The sequence below is a fragment of the Schistocerca nitens genome, chromosome 11 (genome assembly GCF_023898315.1).
Source record: "Schistocerca nitens isolate TAMUIC-IGC-003100 chromosome 11, iqSchNite1.1, whole genome shotgun sequence".
Lineage (NCBI taxonomy): Eukaryota > Metazoa > Arthropoda > Insecta > Orthoptera > Acrididae > Schistocerca > Schistocerca nitens.
Window position 1 is genome coordinate 140,522,383 of NC_064624.1, and position 25,504 is coordinate 140,547,886.

General features: G+C 43.2%; 1 protein-coding gene across 4 annotated transcripts in view; it reads left to right on the top strand.

Moving 5' to 3' along the window:
- LOC126213333 (poly [ADP-ribose] polymerase tankyrase-1-like) overlaps positions 1 to 25,504 on the top strand; it is a 161,625-nt gene that overhangs the window by 61,787 nt on the left and 74,334 nt on the right. For all 4 annotated transcript variants that reach the window (XM_049941025.1, XM_049941024.1, XM_049941027.1 and 1 more), the window contains exons 2-3: positions 18,088 to 18,251; positions 18,369 to 18,416. In XM_049941025.1, coding sequence (XP_049796982.1) covers positions 18,161 to 18,251; positions 18,369 to 18,416 — 139 coding nt within the window. In that variant the 5' untranslated portion in view covers positions 18,088 to 18,160. The remainder of the gene's footprint in view (positions 1 to 18,087; positions 18,252 to 18,368; positions 18,417 to 25,504) is intronic.

Consider the following 25,504-nt stretch of genomic DNA (forward strand, 5'->3'; position numbering starts at 1 on the left):
CAAAGTATTAACTACGAAAACCCATGTGCACTCTTTCAAAAGTACTGTAGTACATTTCCTTTACTATGTTGCTGTTGTTGTTGCCCTCAGTCCAGAGACTGGTTTGATGCAGGTCTCCATGCCACTCTATCCTGTCCAAGGTTCTTCATCTCCAAGTAGTTGCTGGAACGTACATCCTTCTGGATCTACTTAGTGTATTCATCTCTTGGTCTCCCTATACGATTTTTACCGTCCAAGCTGCCATCCAGTACGAAATTTTTGATCCCTTGATACCTCAGAACATGTCCTACCAACCGATCCCTTCTGCTAGTCAAGTTTTGCCACAAATTACTCTATTCCCTAATTCTGTTTGCAACCTCCTCATTAGTTACGTGATATACCTATCTAATCTTCAGCATTCTTCTGTAGCACTACATTTCGAAAGCTTCCATTCTGTGCTTGTCTAAACTACTTATCGTCCATGTCTTACTTCCATATACTGCTACACGCCACACAAATACTTTCAGAAAGGACAACCCAACAAACCTGTACTCAATATTAGTAAATTTCTCTTCTCCATTAACGCTTTCCCTGCGATTGCCAGTCTACGTTTTATATCCTCTCTACTTCAAATGTCGTCATTTTGCTCCCAAAATAGCGAAACTCATCTACTACTTTAAGAGTTTCATTTCCTAACCTAATTCCCTCAGCATCACCTGATTAAATTCGACTACTTTCCATTATCCTCGTTTTGCTTTTGTTGATGTTCATCTTATATCCTCCTTCCAAGACACTGTCCATCTGGTTCAACTGCTCTTCCAGGTCGTTTGCTGTCTCTGGCAGAATTACAATGTCATGGGCAAACCTCAAAGTTTTTATTCTTTTCCTGAACTTCAATTTCTACTCCAAATTTTTCTTTTGTTTCTTATACTGCTCGCTCAGTACACAGATCGAATAACATCGGTGATAGGCTACAACCCTTTCTCACTCCCTTCTCCACTATTGCTTCCCTTTCATGCCCCTCGACTCTTCCAACTGTTTGGTTGGTTGGTTTGTTTGGGGAAGGAGACCAGACAGCGTGGTCATCGGTCTCATCGGATTAGGGAAGGATGGGGAAGGAAGTCGGCCGTGCCCTTTCAGAGGAACCATCCCGGCATTAACCTGGAGTGATTTAGGGAAATCACGGAAAACCTAAATCTGGATGGCCGGACGCGGGATTGAACCGTAGTCCCCCCGAATGCGAGTCCAGTGTCTAACCACTGCGCCACCTCGCTCGGTCTCTTCCAACTGTCATCTGGTTTCTGTAGAAATTTTAAATAGCCTTTCGCTCCCTGTATTTGACTCCTGCCACCTTCAGAATTGGAAAGTCAATATTGTCAAAAGCTTTCTCTAAATCTACAAATGCTAGAAACGTATATTTTCCTTTCCTTAATCTATTTTCTAAGATAAAGTCGTAGGGTCAGCATTGCCTCACGTGTTCCAACATTTCTACGGAATACAAACTGACCTTCCCCGAGGTCAGCGTCTACCAGTTTCTCCATTCCTCTGTAAAGAATTAGTGTTAGTATTTTGGAGGTGACTTATTAAACTAACAGTTCGGTAATTTTCATACCTATCAACACCTGCTTTCTTTGGGATTGATATTATTATTTTCTTCTTGAAGTCTGAGGGTATTTCGCTTGTGTCATAAATGTTTCTCTCATAGATCTTGCTCACCAGATGGAAGACTTTTGTCATGGCTGCTACTCCCTAAGCTATTAGTAGTTCTAATGGAATGTTGTCTCCTCCTGGGGTCCTGTTTCTACTTAGGTCTTTCACTCCTCTGTCAAATTCTTCACCCAGTATCATATCTCCCATTTCATTTTCATCTACGACCTCTTCCATTTCCATAATATTTCCCTCCAGTACATCGCCGTTGTATAAATCTCCTATATATTACTTCCACCTTTCTGCTTTGCTTAGAACTAGTTTTCCATCTAAGGTCTTCCTTTACCATACATGGTGCAAATATTAATCATTATTGTTTGCTAGCGATAAAATAAAAAAAAATGGTTCAAATGGCTCTGAGCACTATGGGACACAACATCTTAGGTCATAAGTCCCCTAGAACTTAGAACTACGTAAACCTAACTAACCTAAGGACATCACACACACCCATGCCCGAGGTAGGATTCGAACCTGCGACCGTAGCAGTCCCGCGGTTCCGGACTGCAGCGCCTAGAACCGCTAGATCACCGCGGCCGGCAGCGATAAAATAGTCCTGTCGGAGCATAACTAAGGTATTATCTTCCTCTTTACGAGATCCTGTCACAAAAGTGTTGAAGCGCCTCAATCAATCCTCATCCCGCCTTCCTCTTCAAAAATTTTAGCGCACGAACTCATTTCCACGTTTTTAACGCAGATTCTAAGTCCTCCTACCCAGTCCTTCTTTGTAGCTAAACCTACATACTCAGCGTCTTCCTCTGGCTAGCACTGTCTGCGTATGTCACCCAATGGCTCCTCTATCCTCCCATTGATTTACACTGCTTCCCACAGCCAGTGTCTCCTACATCACTTAGGAGACACAATTGTCTTTCGTTCCCACTGCCACTGTCTTCATCACACCTCAGCAGTTAGATAGTTAGTTATTTTCATGTTCCATGGATCATTTTACACGATAAATCGTGATGATGTGGTACGACTCCTTTTACATTCATTCTGCAAATCAATTTGTATATCTCTTCGTACTCTAAACATCACCATATAATTCTTTTTTTCCACTAAAATGAAAACAAGGAAATACAGATTGAGTTAGCAATACCTACCATTCACCTTTTACACATTGCAAACTTAGACAGTCTGGACATTGAAGGGGGAGGCGTGTTTTTAGCGATAAAAAGTGCAATAGTATCGAAGGAAATTGATGGAGATCGGAAATGTGAAATAATTTGGGTGAAGGTCACGGTTAAAGCAGGCTCAAACCTGGTAATTGTATATATCTATAGGCATCCTAGCTCAGCAGCCCGTTGTGGCAGAAAACCTGAAGGAAAATTTGGAAAATATTTCGAGTAGACTTCCCGACCATGTTATAGTTTATGGTGGAGATTTTAATTTACTGGGAGACTCAAGCGTTTATAACGGGTGGCAGGGACAAAGAATCCAGTGAAATTTTTTTAAGTACATTATCTGAAAACTACCTTGAGCAGTTAAACAGAGAACCGACTCGTGGCGATAACATGTTAGACCTTCTGGTGGCAAACATACGCTAACTATTTGAAACAGTTAGACAGAACAGGGAATCATCGATCATAAAGCGGTACGGCATCGATGATTTCAGCCGAAAACAGAAATATTAAAAAAGGTAGGAAGATTTTTCTGTTTAGAAAAAGTGACAAAAAGAAGAAAAGTGACAAAAAGAAGATTTCAGAGTACCTGAAGGCTCAACACAAAAGTTTTATCTCAAGTACAGACAGTGTTGAGGATCAGTGGACAAATTTCAAAACCATCGTACAATGTGCATTAGATGAGTATGTGCCAAGCAAGATCGTAAGAGAAGGGAAAGAGTCACCGAGGTACAACAACAGAGTTAGAAAACTACTATGAAGCAAAGGGAACTTGACAGCAAAGATAAACATAGCCAAAGCTTTGCAGACAAAAAAAATTACACGAAGCGAAATGTAGTGTGAGGAAGGCTATGGGAGAGGCGTTCAACGACTTCGAAAATAAAGTTCTATGTACTGACTTGGTAGAAAATCCTAAGAAATTTTGGTCTTATGCCAAAGAGGTTGGTGGATCAAAACAAAATGTCCAGACACTCTGTGACCAAAATGGTACTGAAACGGAGGATGACGGACTAAAGGCCGAAATCGTAAATATCTTTTTCCAAAGCTGTTTCACAGAGGAAGACTGCATTGTAGTTCCTTCTCTAGATTGTCGCACAGATAACAAAATGGTAGATATCGAAATGGATTAAAAAACAATTATAATTGCTCAAAAGATGAATGGCTGCTGGACCTGATGGGATACCAGTTAGATTTTACACAGAGTACGCGAATGAACTTGACCCCCTTCTTGCAGCGGTGTACTGTAGAAGAGCGTAGCGTTCCAAAGGATTGGAAAATGGCTCAGGTCATCCCCGTTTTCAAGAAGGGACGTCGAAGAGATGTGCAGAACTATAGCCCTATATCTCTAACGTCGATCAGTTGTAGAATTTTGGAACACGTATTATGTTCGAGTAAAATGACTTTTCTGGAGACTACTCTGTAGGAATCAGCATAGGTTTCGAACAAGACGATCGTGTGAAACCCAGCTCGCGCTATTCGTCCACGAGACTCAGAGGGCCATAGACATGGGTTCCCAGGTAGATGCCGTGTTTCTTGACTTCCCCAAGGCGTTAGATAGAGTTCCCCACAGTCGTTTAAGAGAATATGGACTATCAGGCTAATTGTGTGATTGGAGTGAAGAGTTCCTAGATAACAGAACGTAGCATGTCATTCTCAATGGAGAGAAGTCTTCCGAAGTAAGAGTTATTTCAAGTGTGCCGCAGGGGAGTGTTGTAGGACCGTTGCTATTCACAATATATATAAATGACCTTGTGGATAACATAGTAAGTTTACTGAGGCTTTTTGCGGGTGATGCTGCAGTATATCGAGAGGTTGCAACAATGGAAAATTGTACTGAAATGCAGGAGGATCTGCAGCGAATTGACTCATGGTGCAGGGAATGGCAATTGAATCTCAATGTAGACAAGTGTAATGTGCAGCGAATACATAGAAAGATAGATCCCTTATTATTTAGCTACAAAATAGCAGGTCAGCAACTGGAAGCAGTTAATTCCATAAATTAACTCGGAGTAGGCATTAGGAGTGATTTGAAATGGAATGATCATATAAACGTGATCGTGGGTAAAGCAGATGCCAGACTGAGATTCATCGGAAGAAGACTAAGAAAATGCAATCCGAAAACAAAGGAAGTAGGTTACAGTACGCTTGTTCGCCCACTGCTTGAATATTGCTCAGCAGTGTGGGACCCGTACCAGTTAGGGTTGAAAGAAGAGAGAGAGAAGGTCCAATGGAGAGCAGCGCGCTTCTTTACAGGATCATTTAGTAATCGCGAAAGCGTTACGCAGATGATAGATAAACTCCAGTGGAAGACTCTGCAGGAAAGACGCTCAGTCGCTCGGTACAGGTTTCTGTTGAAGTTTCGAGAACATACCTTCACCGAAGAGTCAACTAGTATATTGCTCCCTCCTACGTATATCTTGCGTAGAGACCATGAGGATGAAATTAGAGAGATTAGAGCCCACACAGAGGCATATCGACAATTTTTCTTTCGACGAACAATACGAGACTGGAATAGAAGGGAAAACCGATAGAGATACTCAAGGTACCCTCCGCCACACACCGTCTGGTGGCTTGCGGAGTATGGATGTAGACGTAGATGTAGAATTCTTCTACGGAATGGAAGGAGTCGTCAAGGAGAAACTTTTTCAATTTATTTTCAAATTTTATCTTGCTGTCTGTTAGACATTTTATATCACGGGGTAAGTCGTCAAAAATTTTTGTTGCAGCGTGGTGCCCCCGTTTCACCCCTTATGTACCTCATTGTTCCTTTTGAATTGTAGAGGATTATTTACAACAAACTTCATCAGGGAATAAATATATTGTGAAGCAGTAGTCAGAATGCCCAACTTCGTAAACAGATGTCTAGAAGAAAATCACAGGTGAGCCCCACGTACGAGGTGGAATCCAAAATTTTCGGTACTGGTGGTGCCATCTGGAAAGTAGCAGTAGTATATCTTTGCACAACTAGGTGGTGAGAGCTGCATATCTGATGAGTCAGTGTGCAGAGTGTCATTTAGGTGGGAGGACGTGTTGCGTGTCCACACTGATTTCCACAATACTCTCTGTTTGGTGTGTGGCGATTTTACGAAGGCACAGCGTGTTGAAGTGTGCACATTCGTCAGACCGCATCTGATGATCCAACCCTCCTTTCACGGGTTGTCACAGGCGACGAGAGCTGGATTTACGGTTATGACCCAGAGACAAAGCAACAACCGTCCCTGTGGAAGAGTCCGGGCTCTCCAAGACCCAAAAGGGCGACACAGGTGAAGAGCAAAGTGAAGAGCATGGTCATCGTTTTCTCTGATAACAAGGGAATTGTGCAGAAAGAATTCGACCCACCCAACCAAACAGTGAATTCTGAGTACTACTGTGACGTTTTGCGACGGTTCCGTGAAAAAGTGCAGCGACGACGGCCCGAACTTTGGCGTCAAGGGAACTGGCTGCTGCATCGCGACAACGCGCCCTGTCACACGTCCTTGCTCACCAGGACCTTTTTGACAAAAAAAGACATGGGGGTTATATTCCACCCACCGTACGCGCCAGATTTGGTACCTTGTGGCTTCGCGCTATTCCCAAAACTGAAACTCTAGTTAAAAGACCATCGGTTCGACATTCTAGAGAGGTTTCAAGAAGCATCGGTGGTGGTGATAAACACCCTCAAAGAACAGGACTTCCAGAAAACGTTTGATCATTGGCAGAAGCGCTGGGACCAGTGTGTACATGCGGATGGAAACTACTTTGAGGGTGATGGTGGTCATTAGTCCAAAGAGAAGGTTTTCAACAGATGGCAGCACCAGTCCCGAAAATTTTGGATAGCACCTCGTATTACTCTTGCACCACATTTCTGGGCCATGAACATCTTCTTTCTTAAAGATGAGTTACCCCAGAACAGTACTCCATATGACATTACTGAATGAAAATAACCAAAGTGTGTCAACTTACTGATTCCTCTCTCCGCAAAATTTGCTATGATTGTAAGTGCAAATGTGGTGAAACTATGTTGTTTTAGGAGTTCCAAAATGTGTTCTTTTAAATTTAAATTCTTATCAATACGGACCTCTAAGAATTTTGAAGTTTCCACCCTACATATTATTTCTTCACCATGTGTTACACTTACCACTGATGCTGTTGCCCTAGAGGTGGAGAACTGAATATGATGAGTCTTTGTGAAATTCAGGGTGACACCATTCGCTGAAAATGGGTCAATAATACTTTTGAGAACTTTGTTCACCATTTCTTCCATTTCTATATGGATACTGGGAGTGATTACAATACTGGTGACATCTGCAAAAAGAGCTAATTCTGCTTGTTTTACATTAGATGGGAGATCATTTACATACATGAGAAACAGTAGTGGACCTAAGATTGAGCCTTGGGGAACCCCATATGTGATTTCTCCCCAGTCAGAATTATGTCCCTTGATTCTGTTGATTGAATTTCTGCATTCGTTTGGTTGGATATGACATAATCCATTGGTTGGCTATACCATCACTTCCATGAAACTTCAATTTATTTAGGAATATATTATGATTCACACAATCAAATGGCCAGAAAATACATATCTGTGCTATTTTGTTATTTAATGCTTGTATGATCTCGTGTCAGATCATGTAAATTGTATTTTCAGCAGAGCAACCCTTCTGGAACCCAAACTGTGATTTATTGTGGGATATTATTGTTGCCAAGGTGAGACACTTTTTTAGAATACATCACCGTCTCAAAAATTTTGGAAAATGATGTCAGCAGCGAAATAGGTCGGGATTTACTGACGTTTCTCTTGTCACCTTTCTTAAAGAGGGGTTTAACGATGGCATATTTTAGTCGTTCCCTGTACATAATCCCCCACCCCCAACCCCTGCCCTTCCAACGCTGTGTATGGTATCCACTCGTCTGTATTTCTCCTTTCCACTGTCTCCTCTCCGTTTTGCTTCCACTGTTTCTATCTCCATCCATCTCTCTACCTATCTTATTGTTGCAGTCTCTCACTCTCTCACTGACCATCAATATCTCTCTCTCTTTAGTACCCACTGTTACTGCCATCATAAATCTGTCTTTCTCTTTCACTGCCATGTTCTGTCTTCCACCATCATTATCTCCTTGCTCATGGTCCCTCACCTGGCACTGCCTCCTCTCCCTTCCGTGCGCAATGCCTCTCTGCTACACTGTTTCAGCGCAAAAAACCGCGAGCGTGTTCTCATGGCAAAGGGTTTGGTGAGGAGCATGGGCTGATGCAGCTGGCTCCCCACTACATGTCAGTCTTTTAAATGGGAACATATTCGCCTTTTTATGTGCTCCTACAGGAAATTTCTTCTGCTGGTTTGTATCACGGGGTCCTGCTTATGTAAAAGGGAATTCTGCAGGTCAGTACCATCTGGAAAGGTTATTTATGCACTTCCCCTCATTTATATACTTTGACTCATGTTGTTGTTGTTGTGGTCTTCAGTCCTGAGACTGGTTTGATGCAGCTCTCCATGCTACTCTATCCTGTGCAAGCTTCTTCATCTCCCAGTACCTACTGCAACCTACATCCTTCTGAATCTGCTTAGTGTATTCATCTCTTGGTCTCCCTCTACGATTTTTACCCTCCACGCTGCCCTCCAATACTAAATTGGTGATCCCTTGATGCCTCAGAACATGTCCTACCAACCGATCCCGTCTTCTGGTCAAGTTGTGCCACAAACTTCTCTTCTCCCCAATGCTATTCAGTACTTCCTCATTAGTTATGTGATCTACCCATCTAATCTTCAGCATTCTTCTGTAGCACCACATTTCGAAAGCTTCTATTCTTTTCTTGTCCAAACTAATCGTCCATGTTTCACTTCCATACATGGCTACACTCCATACAAATACTTTCAGAAATGACTTCCTGACACTTAAATCTATACTCGATGTTAACAAATTTCTCTTCTTCAGAAACGCTTTCCTTGCCATTGCCAGTCTACATTTTATATCTTCTCTACTTCGACCATCATCAGTTATTTTGCTCCCCAAATAGCAAAACTCCTTTACTACTTTAAGTGTCTCATTTCCTAATCTAATTCCATCAGCATCACCCGACTTAATTCGACTACATTCCATTATCCTCGTTTTGCTTTTATTGATGTTAATCTTATATCCTCCTTTCAAGACACTGTCCATTCCATTCAACTGCTCTTCCAAGTCCTTTGCTGTCTCTGACAGAATTACAATGTCATCGGCGAACCTCAAAGTTTTTATTTCTTCTCCATGGATTTTAATACCTACTCCGAATTTTTCTTTTGTTTCCTTTACTGCTTGCTCAATATACAGATTGAATAACATCGGGGAGAGGCTACAACCCTGTCTTACTACCTTCCCAACCACTGCTTCCCTTTCATGTCCCTCGACTCTTGTAACTGCCATCTGGTTTCTGTACAAATTGTAAATAGCATTTCGCTCCCTGTATTTTACCCCTGCCACCTTTAGAATTTGAAAGAGAGTATTGCAGTCAACATTGTCAAAAGCTTTCTCTAAATGCTAGAAACGTAGATTTGCCTTTCCTTAATCTTTCTTCTAAGATAAGTCGTAAGGTCAGTATTGCCTCACGTGTTCCAACATTTCTACGGAATCCAAACTGATCTTCCCCGAGGTTGGCTTCTATTAGTTTTTCCATTCGTCTGTAAAGAATTCGTGTTAGTATTTTGCAGCTGTGACTTATTAAACTGATGGTTCGGTAATTTTCACATCTGTCAACACCTGCTTTCTTTGGGATTGGAATTATTATATTCTTCTTGAAGTCTGAGGGTATTTCGCCTGTTTCATACATCCTGCTCACCAGATGGTAGAGTTTTGTCAGGACTGGCTCTCCCAAGGCCGTCAGTAGTTCCAATGGAATGTTGTCTACTCCGGAGGCCTTGTTTCGACTCAGGTCTTTCAGTGCTCTGTCAAACTCTTCACGCAGTATCGTATCTCCCATTTCATCTTCATCTACATCCTCTTCCATTTTCATAATATTGTCCTCAAGTACATCGCCCTTGTATAAACCCTCTATATACTCCTTCCACCTTTCTGCTTTCCCTTCTTTGCTTAGAACTGGGTTTCCATCTGAGCTCTTGATATTCATACAAGTGGTTCTCTTATCTCCAAAGGTCTCTTTAATTTTCCTGTAGGCAGTATCTATCTTACCCCTAGTGAGATAAGCCTCTACATCCTTACATTTGTCCTCTAGCCATCCCTGCTTAGCTATTTTGCACTTCCTGTCGATCTCATTTTTGAGACGTTTGTATTCCTTTTTGCCTGCTTCATTTACTGCATTTTTATATTTTCTCCTTTCATCAATTAAATTCAAAATTTCTTCTGTTACCCAAGTATTTCTACTAGACCTCGTCTTTTTACCTACTTGATCCTCTTCTGCCTTCACTACTTCATCCCTCAAAGCTACCCATTCTTCTTCTACTGTATTTCTTTCCCCCATTCCTGTCAATTGTTCCCTTATGCTCTCCCTGCAACTCTGTACAACCTCTGGTTCTTTCAGTTTATCCAGGTCCCATCTCATTAAATTCCCACCTTTTTGCAGTTTCTTCAGTTTTAATCTACAGGTCATAACCAATAGATTGTGGTCAGAGTCCACATCTGCCCCTGGAAATGTCTTACAATTTAAAACCTTGTTCCTAAACCTCTGACTTACCATTATATAATCTATCTGATACCTTTTAGTATCTCCAGGGTTCTTCCATGTATACAACCTTCTTTCATGATTCTTAAACAAAGTGTTAGCTATGATTAAGTTATGCTCTGTGCAAAATTCTACCAGGCGGCTTCCTCTTTCATTTCTTAGCCCCAATCCATATTCACCTACTATGTTTCCTTCTCTCCCTTTTCCTACACTCGAATTCCAGTCACCCATGACTATTAAATTTTCGTCTCCCTTCACTATCTGAATAATTTCTTTTATTTCATCATACATTTCTTCATTTTCTTCGTTATCTGCAGAGCTAGTTGGCATATAAACTTGTACTACTGTAGTAGGTGTGGGCTTCGTATCTATCTTGGCCAGAATAATGCGTTCACTATGCTGTTTGTAGTAGCTTACCCGCATTCCTATGTTCCTTTTCATTATTAAACCTACTCCTGCATTACCCCTATTTGATTTTGTGTTTATAACCCTGTAGTCACATGACCAGAAGTCTTGTTCCTCCTGCCACCGAACTTCACTAATTCCCACTATATGTAACTTTAACCTATTTATTTCCCTTTTTAAATTTTCTAACCTACCTGCCCGATTAAGGGATCTGTCATTCCACGCTCCGACCCGTAGAACGCCAGTTTTCATTCTCCTGATAACGACATCCTCTTGAGTAGTCCCCGCCCGGAGATCCGAATGGGGGACTGTTTTACCTCCGGAAAATTTTACCCAACAGGACGCCATCATCATTTAATCATACAGTAAAGCTGCATGTCCTCGGGAAAAATTACGGCTGTAGTTTCCCCTTGCTTTCAGCCGTTCACAGTACCAGCACAGCAAGGCCGTTTTGGTTATTGTTACAAGGCCAGATAAGTCAATCATCCAGACTGTTGCCCTTGCAACTACTGAAAAGGCTGCTGCCCCTCTTCAGGAACCACACGTTTGTCTGGCCTCTCAACAGATACCCCTCCGTTGTGGTTGCACCTACGGTACGGCCATCTGTATCGCTGAGGCACGCAAGCCTCCCCACCAACAGCAAGGTCCATGGTTCATGGGAGGGGACTTTGACTCATATAATCTATAAATAAGTACTCTTAATATAAGGTTTAAACACAGTCGCTTGTTTTACAGTTTTTGGGTGCTTTTCTCGATAACCACTGTTCATCGAAAATGCCCAGCTTAGGATGTGTTAAAAAAGTAAAAATGTTACTAGAATTGTTTACTTTCAAAATATACATGCTGTTTTCGGGCTTGTTAAGACCCGTTTTAGCTCATTCTTTTGTCGCTGAAGTACCACCTAGGGCATGAGGTGCCCACTGTTCATGGACAGGGCATCCGTGGCTCGTGGTCTTGCAGTAGCGTTCTCGCTTCCCGTGCACTGGGTCCCGGGTTCGATTCCCTTGAGATGACTGGGTGTTGTGTGTCTTTCATCATCATTTCATCCTCATTCACTCGCAAGTCGCTGCAGTGGCGTTAAAGAACCTGTGGAGCGGCGTACGAACCGCCCCGCGAGGGGTCTCCCGGCCACCAATGCCATACGCTCATTATTATTATGGACAGGGCGTCATAAAGGCTTATTAGTGAAGAAATGCTGAATAAAATATAATTTCGTGACCTCAGAACCATTGCGATGACTGTAGTACCTCTGCCATTTGTTCGCTACGTCAGTTAAAACTACATTTTCGCCTCAGACCTTTTATTTATCGTAACTACGCTGACCTTGAACCTCTGGACGATATCGAAAAAAGTGCTCCGAGAATACCGTCTTAGGAAGATGTGGTGAAAATTTCGGCAATCTACCATGAATTGAAATAATAGAAGTGGCAATCCCCCAATTGATACTTACCGTGCTCAAAAAATCATAGCTTCGCAGAGATTGCTCAGGAACCGCCCTTGAAAAAATAGTCTTTTTAAAAGCTGCCTAAGGTACACCCTAGTGCACGACTGGTGCAAAAGAACAAACCGATTGGCTCAGTTTGACTGGACTGAAGGATGTGCGTAGTGTTTATATTTTGACCCTGTACTGTACCTTGCCGCGGTGGTAACACCGGTTCCCATCACCATAGGCTATGTTAAGCGGTGTCGGACAGGGCTAGCACTTGGACGGGTGACCATCCGGTCTACCGAGCGCTGAGGGAAACTGAGAAGCTACTTGATCGACAAGTAGCGGAACCGGTCTCGTAAACATACGACCGGGAGATCGGTGTGCTGGCTATGTGCTCTTCCATATCCGCATCCAGTGACGCCTGTGGGCTGAAGGTGACATGGCGGCCGATCGGTACCGTTGGGCCTTCATGGCCTCTTCGTACGGAGTTTGTTTTATACTGTAATATAGCTACAGTAAGCGCGTTCTTGGGACAGGTATGCAAACTGTAGATATGCGAAGGGCTATCTAAAACATTGGAACCTTTGTGATTAACAGAACTCCGAGATACGACCTCCTCAAGAATCGCCGTTTCTCTTCCCGCTTTTTGGAACATACTGGAAGCAACCATTGTCGCACCCCGATCACATGCCACCATGACCACCAGCAAACGATGCTGTCTTGAATCTCATAAGCAGGAAGTAGCAGTGCTCCAAACTCCATTACAGCAACTGCCTTCAGAATACTGCCACACAAAGTTAAAGCGTGAGCCTGAGCTCAATACCATTACGCCAAGCCCCACGTTCTGCGCCCAGAGAGTGTTCGTGTTGACTCTCGCGTTTACCAATCCGCCTAGATGCTAATTTCAGAAATACCTCTCGTGACTTGACAGAAAATACTAGGAAGTTCTGGTCTTACGTTAAATCAGTAAGTGGCTCGAAACAGCATATCCAGACACTCCGGGATGATGATAGCATTGAAACAGAGGATGACACGCGTAAAGCTGAAATACTAAACACCTTTTTCCAAAGCTGTTTCACAGAGGAAGACCGCACTGCAGTTCCTTCTCTAAATCCTCGCACAAACGAAAAAATGGCTGACATCGAAATAAGTGTCCAAGGAATAGAAAAGCAACTGGAATCACTCAACAGAGGAAAGTCCACTGGACCTGACGGGATACCAATTCGATTCTACACAGAGTACGCGAAAGAACTTGCCCCCCTTCTAACAGCCGTGTACCGCAAGTCTCTAGAGGAACGGAGGGTTCCAAATGATTGGAAAAGAGCACAGGTAGTCCCAGTCTTCAAGAAGGGTCGTCGAGCAGATGCGCAAAACTATAGACCTATATCTCTGATGTCGATCTGTTGTAGAATTTTAGAACATGTTTTTTGCTCGAGTATCATGTCGTTTTTGGAAACCCAGAATCTGCTATGTAGGAATCAACATGGATTCCGGAGACAGCGATCGTGTGAGACCCAACTCGCGTTATTTGTTCATGGGACCCAGAAAATATTAGATACAGGCTCCCAGGTAGATGCTATTTTTCTTGACTTCCGGAAGGCGTTCGATACAGTTCCGTACTGTCGCCTGATAAACAAAGTAAGAGCCTACGTAATATCAGACCAGCTGTGTGGCTGGATTGAAGAGTTTTTAGCAAACCGAACACAGCATGTTGTTATCAATGGAGAGACGTCTACAGACGTTAAAGTAACCTCTGGCGTGCCACAGGGGAGTCTTACGGGACCATTGCTTTTCACAATATATATAAATGACCTAGTAGATAGTGTCGGAAGTTCCATGCGGCTTTTCGCGGATGATGCTGTAGTATACAGAGAAGTTGCAGCATTAGAAAATTGTAGCGAAATGCAGGAAGATCTGCAGCGGATAGGCACTTGGTGCAGGGAGTGGCAACTGTCCCTTAACATAGACAAATGTAATGTATTGCGAATACATAGAAAGAAGGATCCTTTATTGTATGATTATATGATAGCGGAACAAACACTGCTAGCAGTAACTTCTGTAAAATATCTGGGAGTATGCGTGCGGAACGATTTGAAGTGGAATGGACATATAGAATTAATTGTTGGTAAGGCGGGTACCAGGTTGAGATTCATTGGGAGAGTGCTTAGAAAATGTAGTCCATCAACAAAGGAGGTGGCTTACAAAACACTCGTTCGACCTATACTTGAGTATTGCTCATCAGTGTGGGATCCGTACCAGATCGGGTTAACGGAGGAGATAGAGAAGATCCAAAGAAGAGCGGCGCGTTTCGTCACAGGGTTATTTGGTAACCGTGATAGCATTACGGAGATGTTTAATAAACTCAAGTGGCAGACTCTGCAAGAGAGGCGCTCTGCATCGCGGTGTAGCTTGCTCGCCAGATTTCGAGAGGGTGCGTTTCTGGATGAGGTATCGAATATATTGCTTCCCCCTACTTATACCTCCCGAGGAGATCACGAATGTAAAATTAGAGAGATTAGAGCGCGCACGGAGGCTTTCAGACAGTCGTTCTTCCCGCGAACCATACGCGACTGGAACAGGAAAGGGAGGTAATGACAGTGGCACGTAAAGTGCCCTCCGCCACACACCGTTGGGTGGCTTGCGGAGTATAAATGTAGATGTAGATGTAGACATCACTGCCACGATTTACTGAGAACGGCTGTTGCCGAAACTGGAACGACGAAACTCAAAAAAAACCGAAAGAGGCCAACGGAACAAAGAGCGTACAGTATGCGCACCGATTTTCGCGCTGAAATATCATCTGTGACGTCCCACACTAGTGAATCCAACTTTCGTACTGACTTACATTTAAATACAAGGCTATTCTCTCTCTCTCTCACACAAACACACATATATACCATGTGATCAAAAGTATCCGGACATACGGAGAAATATACCTTTTTCTTATTAGGTGCATTGTGCTGCCACCTGTTTCCAGGTATTCTATATCAGCGACCTCAGTAGACATTAGACATCCGGAGAGAGCAGAATGGCGCACTCCGCAGAACTCACAGACATCGAATGTGTGCAGGTGATTGGGTGTCACTTGTATCATACGTCTATATGTGAGACTTCCACACTCCTGAACATCCATAGTTTCCGATGCGATAGTGTAGTGGAACCGTGAAGGGACACGTACAGCACAAAAGCGTACAGGCCGACCTCTTCTGTTGACTGACGGAGACCGACGACAGTTGAAGAGGCTTGTAATGTCTAATAGGCAGACATCTATCCAGAGCATCACACAGGAATTCCAAACTGCATCAGGATCCACTGCAAGTACTATGACAGTTAGGCTGGAGATGAGAAAACTTATACGAGGGCCGTTCAGAAAGTAACCTCCGGTTGATTTAAAAAAATACACCAAGTTAAATAAAAATATTTTAATATATACATCTTACTACTACATCTTTGCACTATTTTTCTACATAGTCTCCATAGCGATTGAGGCACTTATCGTATCTCTTCACAAGCTTTGAAATTCCTTCTGCATAAAAATCACCCGCTTGTGCCTGGAGCCAGCCTGTGACCGCATCTTTGAGCTCTTCGTCGTCATCAAACCGCTGTGACCCGAGCCATTTCTTCAAATGCATGAAGAGGTGATAATCACTTGGCGCCAGGTCTGGGCTGTAAGGTGGACGGTTGATAACGTCCCACTTGAAGGACTCAAGAAGGGCCGTTGTTCTGCGAGCAGAGTGAGGACGGGCGTTATCGTGCAAAAAAACGATACCGGAAGTCAGCATACCACGGCATTTGTTCTGTATAGCCCGTCGTAACTTTTTTATTGTTTCACAGTACACGTCTTGATTAATGGTCGTACCACGTTCCATGAATTCAACCGACAACACCCCTTTGGCATCCCAAAACACCGTTGCCATCAGTTTTCTGGCAGAAAAATCTTGCGAGGCTTTTCTCGGTTTGGTAGGCGAATTTGAATGTGCCCACATCTTTGATTGTTCTTTTGTCTCAGGGTTCACGTACTTAATCCAGGTTTCGTCACCGGTCACGATTCTGTTTAACAATGGTTCTCCTTCGTCCTCATAATGTGACAGAAAGTCTAATGCAGAGGCCATTCTTTGAGTTTTGTGGTGGTCGGTAAGAATTTTGGGCACCCATCGTGCACAGAACTTACGGTAACCCAATCTTGCTGTCACTATCTCGTACAAGAGTGTCTTACAAATCTATGGAAAACCAGTAGACAACTCCGACATTGAGAAACGTCGATTTTCACGAACTTTTGCATCAACTGTCTGAACGAGTTCGTCAGTCACCAATGATGGTCTACCACTCCTCTCTTCATCAGGAACGTTTTCTCGTCCACTTTTAAATAAACGTACCCATTCACGGACAACTCCTTCACTCATAACTCTCGGTCCGTACACGGCACAAAGCTCACGATGAATAGCTGCTGCAGAATATCCTTTGGCTGTAAAAAACCTTATGACAGCACGCACTTCACATTTGGCGGTGTTTTCTATTGCAGCACACATTTCAAACTGCCACAGAAACTAAACTAGCGCAGGTACGACGTTCCCTCGACCACGGCTTGATGCCGACTGACCTTTTGAGTGCGTGAACGCACAGATGGCGTCGCTACTCCCCCCACAACCCGCACTGTGACCAATCGGAGGTTACTTTCTGAACCGCCCTCGTATTTCGTAGCGGCTGCTCGTAAACCACACATCACGCCAGTAAATGTCAAACGACGCCTCACTCGGTGTAAGGAGCGTTCACATTGGACGATTGAACAGTGCCAAAACGTTGTGTGGGGTGACAAATCACGGTACATGATATGGCGATCCGATGGCAGGGTGCGTGTATGGCGAACGCCCAGTGAACGTCATCTGCCAGCGTGTGCAGTGCCAACAGTAAAATTCGGAGGCGGTGACGTTGTTGTGTAGTCGTGTTTTTCATGGAGGGAGCTTGCACCCCTCGTTGTTATGCGCGGCACTATCACAGCACAGGTCTACATTGATGTTTTAAGCACCTTCTTGCATCCCACTGTTGAAGAGCAATTTGGGCATAGCGATTGAATTTTTCAACACGATCGAGCATCTGTTCACAATGGACGGTCTGTGGTGGATTGGTTGCACAACAATAATAACCCTGGAAGGGACTGGCCTGCACAGAGCCCTGACCTGTAACCTATAGAATACTTTTGGGATGTTTTGCAACGCTAACTTCGTGCCAGGCCTCACCAGCACTCCTTGAAGAATGGGCTGCCATTCCCCAAGAAACCTTCCAGGACCTGACTGAACGTACGCTTGCTGGAGTGGAAGCTGTCATCAAGGCTAAGGGCGGGCCAACAACATATTGAATTGCAGCATTACCGATGGAGGGCGCCACGAACTTGTAAGTTATTTTCAGCCAGGTGTCCGGATACTTTTGATTACATACCGTACAATAGTTTAAAATAATCTTACATCCATTGAGATCATTTTGTAGCCTCTCGAGACACAAACTATGTAAGTTTAAATAACGATTCGAGTCAGCACTCAGTTACCGCTATTAAGTTCCCTAAGTACGTAGTTTCACCCAACACCATGCTCGGAAGTGCGTGCTGGTATGCCCTTGCCCGTCTAAGGCTCGTTTAGCTGCCTAAAGCCGCTGCTATACTCAAGACACCCCCCCCCCCCCCTCGCTCCATCTCTTTGCATTAGGTGATATCAGTCTTGTAAAGTGACAAGGATCCTAGTCGGACTGAAATTTTAATTTACACAAGTTAAAGTGTATTATACCATGTAGAAAGAAAATTATCTCATTTATTAATAAAATTACAGGTTCTTCAGGAGTCTGAAAATCTTATGAAGATATTTTTGAGAGATTGAGACGTAGCAACTTCATCCCTGCATTATGTTCTGCAGAACCAGTATTTGGCTCATCTGCATTTTAATGGCGGTAGTCACAGCTACCGACTTCAGTGACCCAGATTCCAACACAACAGGTAACATTTTATTTCAGTTGGTGGAAGTCTCGGTATAGCAATGAGCAATAATTTTATAGTAACTGATTAAATATATGTTCTATTTTCCCACTGAGATTTTATCAATTTCTTTTTCAGAATACGATCCTGAGGTCACTGTCGATCGTTTGAGAACTGACGATCCACGTAAGTACCGGTACTACTTTCCCATTATTCGTAGATTCGTCGAACGGGGGGGCGTATTAATTTGACGGCGAACTCCGCCCTGTGCTTTCATTACAAACACTTACGGAGCCGCAGAGGGAAATGGGGTTGTAGTTTACTACACAGAGTGGGGTTCCATCGGTCCTCTTTCGCCTCGTGGGTGGATAAATTGTTTACTGCATGTTGTAATCTGACCCTCCCACGCATCACTATTAAATTTTTCTTAGTGTTCTCATTAGTTTCAAAAGCTTCGAGAGGCGTAAGACATACAAAAGAAAAACTTTATACTCATCTTCATTTTCTCTTGTTGTTGGCTCCAGTTTATGCGTCTAGGGTACATTCTTGATTCTTGAGGCTGAAATTTTGATTTAACTTCGTTGGTTCCTGATGGCTAAATTACAGATGAAGATTTGCTGTATATTTCTTGAATTTTATTCTTTGTCGCATTTTTGAGTATTACACCGTCTTTACAATTTCCACTTAATAATCCAAATTACATTATTAGTGTCGATCATAAAAAATAATACGTGCGCCTCCATCACAGACATACCCACTACTCCTCACCATATTCCAAAGTGTTTACTAAGCAAAAGAGTGAACAAGCTTTCTTGACAAAGGAGGAATCAGCACTAAGTTATAACATTATTTTATAAATGAATCCAGAAATATGGTTCAAGTGGCTCAGACCACTATGGGACTTAACATCTGAGGTCATCAGTCCCTTAGAACTTAGAACTACTTAAACCTAAGTAACCTAATGACATCACACACATCCATGCCCAAGGCAGGATTCGAACCTGCGACCGTAGCAGTCGCGTGGTTCCGGACTGAAGCGCCTAGATTCGTTCCTTTTAATGTGTGTCAGGGCGCTGATGACCTCGATGTTGAGCGCTCATAAGCCCCAACACACACACACACACACACACACACACACACACACACACACACACACACACACACACACACATGAAGCGCCTAGAGCCGCTCGGCCACCGCGGCCGGCCGAATCCAGAAATAAATTTAATAATTAGCATTAGATTGTATAATTAATAATATGAATTTTAGGCATCCCACATATTTCGTAATTTCAAATAATTCTAAAAGAAAGGATAGTTTTAACCATACATACAGAGTGTAACAAATTAATTTCTTTTTATACATTTTAGCCTGAAATATAATACATCGTATACATAATCATATGAAATTCATTTAGTTAAACAGCTGGATAATGTTCACCTATGTAGGTTCCTTGGTATCGACTATTTCTATAAAAAAAGGTAATGTTAGAAAAGGGAGTGTCATTACGATGTATATATAGCATACGCAAGAGATACGCGAAGATACGGCCGACCTTGCAGTAACGTATTATTTACTCAGATTCACTGGGCATTACCTTCGAAAGCTTCCACGGTAATCACAAAAACTCTCTGAGGCAAAGCGAAGGAGACAATGTTAAACGAGAAGGCGACTGTGTTTATCAAACTATTTATCTATTAGCAAGCTTGGTAACGGATTCGCCATACACAAAGATATAAAAAACCATATTCCACTTTATTTCCTCACATACACCAAAGCAGGGATGGACAATGTGAATTGAGCACCGGATTTCTGGACAGATAGCCTCTTTGTTCGTTTGGGATTAAGGTCTACTTTAGAATGAATCTACGATTATCCACTGACATGGAGATCACAGAGAGACGGAAATTAAGAACACCTCTTCTGAAACTCGAGTAAATGCCAGGGATTATTGCTTTGGTATGATGCCTACTGGGACTCGATAGACATGTGGGCGTGAGGTCCTCCCAGTAAGGACAATTACCGTCAGAGTTGGAATGGTCAGTGACTGCGTGGCACCCGAAACCACGCAAGGAAAAAAAAAATCCATAAAATTCGATCGACACTGAATTTTGCAGAAAATAAACAGGTCGGAAAATCACGCTATGGAGTATGAACGCACGAGGATTCTGGTACAGACGTCGAGATACTGGGACAGCGTCGTTAGAGAGGCCATCGAAATTCGCACCAATGACGACCTCATAAATCGTGACTGTGGCTATAATCTTAGCAAGGCTTGGGAACCAGCGATTGGGTTAATCAAGAGTAAATCGAGCAAATGTATAGTTGTGACGACCACGGCGGACGGAGCCATCACACCGACGTCATCTCAGACGCCGTCGCAATCTGTTCCACCGCGCGACCGTGGCGCGGGGCGCGGACGGCGGAGTGAGCGCGCCGCGGGCGGAGGGTATTTAAATCCGCCGCCGCCGCGACCGAACCCAGTTCCACCTGAGCAGCCATAGTGTACGGATCTCCGTGCCGGCACGTTCACAGGAGCTCAGTCCGTCAGTTCACCTGATGATGGCGACATGTATGATCGCCGAAATATTGTGCCCGTTGGACACTGTAGACCGGCAGTACACCCGTGGATATTTTGATTATCAAATACGCCGGGAGAAACTCAAGAATCACAGGTACTAGAGCTGGCCAGCTGCAGTTGAAAGAGAACTAGCGCGTAATCAATAAGTTTCAGAGCGTCCACACCACCTATTACAAGATTACACAACAAAGCGAGTTCATAATTCTAAGCTCAACACAAAAGAATTAAACTTCACACGCAACAGAGAAAACAAGTAAAATTAATCACTTCCTACACCTAAGAGTCCTCATCCTACCATGTGCAAATACGACCTAACTTACAAAATCTTAACCTGACTTCGTGTCTAACACCACACTCCAGTGGAAATGAGCGTACCTTTCAGCTGCCCGTGCCTGAGTGTCTCCGGCCAGAAATTTCGCAGAGCCTCCCCGCACGCAGTGTCCAGAGTCAGTTCTCTGTGGAGGGGCGACACCTCACCAGACCCAGGCGCCTCTTCAGAGAGCGAGGCGCGCAAAGCCAACGAGGTTGGCCTGACACTCGAACAGCCGTTGCCCCTGGGCTCCCTCTGAACAACGAGAAATCCCACACAGTTGTGCAAAGCTCTGCAGGGGGTTCTGTACGGCCAGTCAGAGGACTCGGTTTTAAGTACTGCGGGAAGGCTGGCTTCTGGCGCTGAGACTTGTTCACGCCAGCTATTCATACAGAAGACTTACGAACTTTCTCCCGGCTCCCAGAGGAAAAAAGGGACCTCCTCTAACTTTACACTATGTTGCTATGTCCTCAACTGTTGTAGGTAATTACACTGGAACATAGTGTCTGGAATGGACTGAAGCTGCTGATTCCCGAAGCAAAATGGGAAAGTTAGAATAAAAGTAAATGTGTAGCAGCAATAATCATCGGCATGCGCCAGACCAGATTCTACCTAACAGAAACGTTGAATAGCAGTAGTAAGTCAGGGGAAGATAAAAATAATGAAAGAGCGAGAATAATGGATCTCTTCTGTTTTAAGAAACTCATTTGCTGCACAATGCAGTTGACCGATTGCGTGACGCATTAACCACGTTATGTCACTGTGTAACCAAAGCAGTTAGCCTCGTTGTCAAGTCAGTAGTTTTCCTTTGAATAATCCGCATAGGAAATGCTATGAACTGTGAATCAGCGGTAAGTACGCCCAACTTTACAATAACCTACATGAGGTCCTTGGCCATATTTTATAAATCACTTTTTCTTGAGAACAATGATTACTCTAGAAACAGAAGAGTTTGATTAAAATTACTTACATAACACATACGGCAACTGCAGAAGCAAAACAAGAAGCTTTATGAATGTCTGTTCAATAACGATAGGAATCAAAAAACGCAAAAGCTATCAAGTTTCTTTGTTATAGTGTGAAGATTACTTTGTAATCTGAGTGTTATAATATTCGTGCTTTTTACCTCCTGTAACCATTACTACACCTAACTTTGGTTTCGTCTACTACGTTTTTATCGCTACAGAGAAACTGAAAGTAGTTTGATCTTACGTGTGTCTACCGAAAGGACGCTAATGGTCAAGAAGTTAGCAAACAGGAAAGAGAGTTACTGGGGACCGTAACTGATCAATTTTCGTTCACCATATTGGTGTCACCTGTAAGCATTAGCGTAATTTACACTTAGCACCTGTCAGCAGGTTGTTGTCATAAATCGCTAACAAAAGGTGACACACAACGCAACCCACAAATATGCAAGAACCTAATCTGACGGCACAGACACTCTCTTTCAGTGAGAGGGGTTTTCAGGTCACTGGCTAATAATACATTAATGGTACAGTGCTGGGCGTTTGCTGACAAAAGATTGGAACCGACAGAGTGGTATTACTGCAATATCAGATCGTTCTTGCGGACAAATACACTATCTGATCAAAAGGAACCGGATACCACCAAAAACAGACGTTTTTCATATTAGGTGGATTGTGCTGCCACCTACTGCCAGGTACTCCATATCAGCTGCCATGTCAGCTGCCATGTCAGCGACCTCAGTAGTCATTAGACAACGTCAGAGAGCAGAATGGGGCGCTCCGCAGCACTCGCGGACTTCGAACGTGGTCAGGCGATCGAGTGTTACTTGTGTCATATGTCTGTACGCGAGATTTCCAAATTCCTAAACATCCCTTGGTCCACTGTTTCCGATATGATAGTGAAGTAGAAACGTGAGGGGACACATACGGCACAAAAGCGTACAGGCCGACGTCTTCTGTTGACTGACAGAGACCGCCTACAGTTGAAGAGGGTCGTAATGTGTAGTAGGCAGACATCTAATCAGACCCTCACACAGCAATTCCTAACTTCATTAGGATCTACTGCAAATACTATGTCAATTAGGTGTGAGCTGTTAAGCTGATTGTACGATAATTCTCGCACTTTTCAGCTTTTGCAGTCTTCTGAATAATGTCGATATTTTTCCGGAAGGCAGATGGTCTGTCGCCAAATTCATACATTCTACACACCAACGTGAATAGCCATTTTGCTGCCACTTTCCAGAGTGATTTTAGAAATTCTGATGGAATGTTATCTATCCTCCTGCCTTATTTGATTTTAAGTGCTCCAAAGCACTTTTAAATTTGGATTCTAATTCTGGATCCTCTATCTCTTCTAAATCGATTCCTGCTTCTTCTTCTATTACGTCAGACAAATCTTTCCCCTCACAGAGGCCTTCGATGGACCGTTTCACCCTATCAGCTCTCTTCTCTGCATTTAACAGTGGAATTCCCGTTGCACTCTTAATGTTACCATCCTTGCTTTTAATTTCACCGAATGTTGTTTTGACTTTCCTTCCGACAATCATTTCTTTTTCGATTTCTTCACATTTTTCATGCAAGCGTTTCATCTTACCTTCTCTGAACTTCCTATTTATTTCATTCCTCAGCGACTTGCATTTCTGTAGTCATGAATATTTTTGTACTTCCTTCTTTCATCGATTAGCTAAATTATTTCTTCTGTTAGCCAGGGTTTGTTTACAGTCAAGTTCTTTGTGACTATTTTGATCTTTCCAGCTTCTGTGATTGCATTTTTTTTGGAGGAGGCCATTGCTGTTCAACTTTACTGCTTACTTAACTATTCCTTATTGCTGTACCTATAGCCTTAGAGAACTTCAAGTGTCTCTCTTCATTCCTTAGTACTTCTGTATCGCACTTCTTTCAGTATTGATTCTTGGTGGCTAAGCTCTTAAGTTTCAGATTATTCTTCATCACTACTACATTCTGATATCTGCTCCCGGGTACGCCAGCATCCGTTTTCGGAGTCTGTGTCCGACCATGATGTAATCTAACTGAAATCTTCCCGTATCACCCGACGTTTTCCCAGTAAAGCTCCTTCTCTTGCGATTCTTGAACAGAGTATTCATTATTGCTAGCTGAAATTTATCACAGAACTCATTCTTTCTTCTCTCATATTCCTAGTCCCAAGCTCATATTTCCCTCGAACCTTTCCTTGTGTTCCTTCACCTACAACTGCATTCGAATTCCCCATGACTATTAGACTTTCATCACCATTTACGTACTGTATTACTCTTTCAATATCCTCATATACTTCTTTATCTGCAGCTTACGACGTCGGCGTGTATGCCTGATCGTCGAAAGTGCTGGTCTGCTGTCGGTTCTTATGAGAGGAACTCCTTCACTGAAATGTCAACAGTAACACACTCTCGGCTCTACATTCCTATTCATAACGCATTCTACTCCCGTTATACCATCTTCTGCTGCTGTTGATATTATCCTATGCCCATCTGATCAGAAATCCTTTTCGATTTCAGTTCACTGATGCCTACTACATCCGTATTCAGCCGTGGTATTTCCGTTTTCAGATTTTCTTGCCTCCCTGCCACGTCTACCTTTTGTTATTCCATGCCCCAACTCGTAGATCATCATCCTTTAGTTGGTTGTTTAGTCTTTACGTCGTGGTCACCTCCCGCTTGGCAGTCTCCTCCCGGAGATCCGAGTAGGGAACTATTCCGGAATATTTTGCTAATGGGGAGACCGTCGTGACACTTTTTCAGTTACAGGCCACGTGTCCTGTGGACACATGATATGTGTCCTTAATGCTGTGGCTTCCATTTCTTCCTGCAATTTCATACCGTTGTTCATTGCGGATTCTTCCGCCTTTAGGGGTAGTTTCCCAAGGCAAGGACAAGAGAGTACTTTGATCCTCTGTCTGCTCGTCCGCCCTCTTTAACAAGGCCGTCAGCAGAATGAGGGTGACTTCTTATGCCGGAAGTCTTTGGCCTTCAATGCTGGCGAGTTACACTTTACAAATTCCCCTGAGAGTATCATTCATTCTGTCTGAACAGTTACAATTCCCACGCTAGCTTTTACGTAGTCAATAGATTAAAAGACATTCATCTATTAAATTATTTCTCATTCACATCTTCGTTCAGACGTATAGCTAAACACGTTAGATGAGCAGTACTTAATGAAAGATATAACATTCACAGAAGATAAAGTTTCATTTCCAAAATACTACATTATATTTCATAGACTGTATGATGCTGACATCATTCGTCTACAGCCGTTTCTACTTGTAAAAACAGATTTGCTCTATCGTAAGCGTACACCCGTCACGGTAGAACCGTGGCTCTCCGTCTATATGAACCTGTCTGCTGTCGTCTGACTACTGTGGCCGCATTCTTCTTTTCTTCAAGCTCAGTACGTATTGTGTACT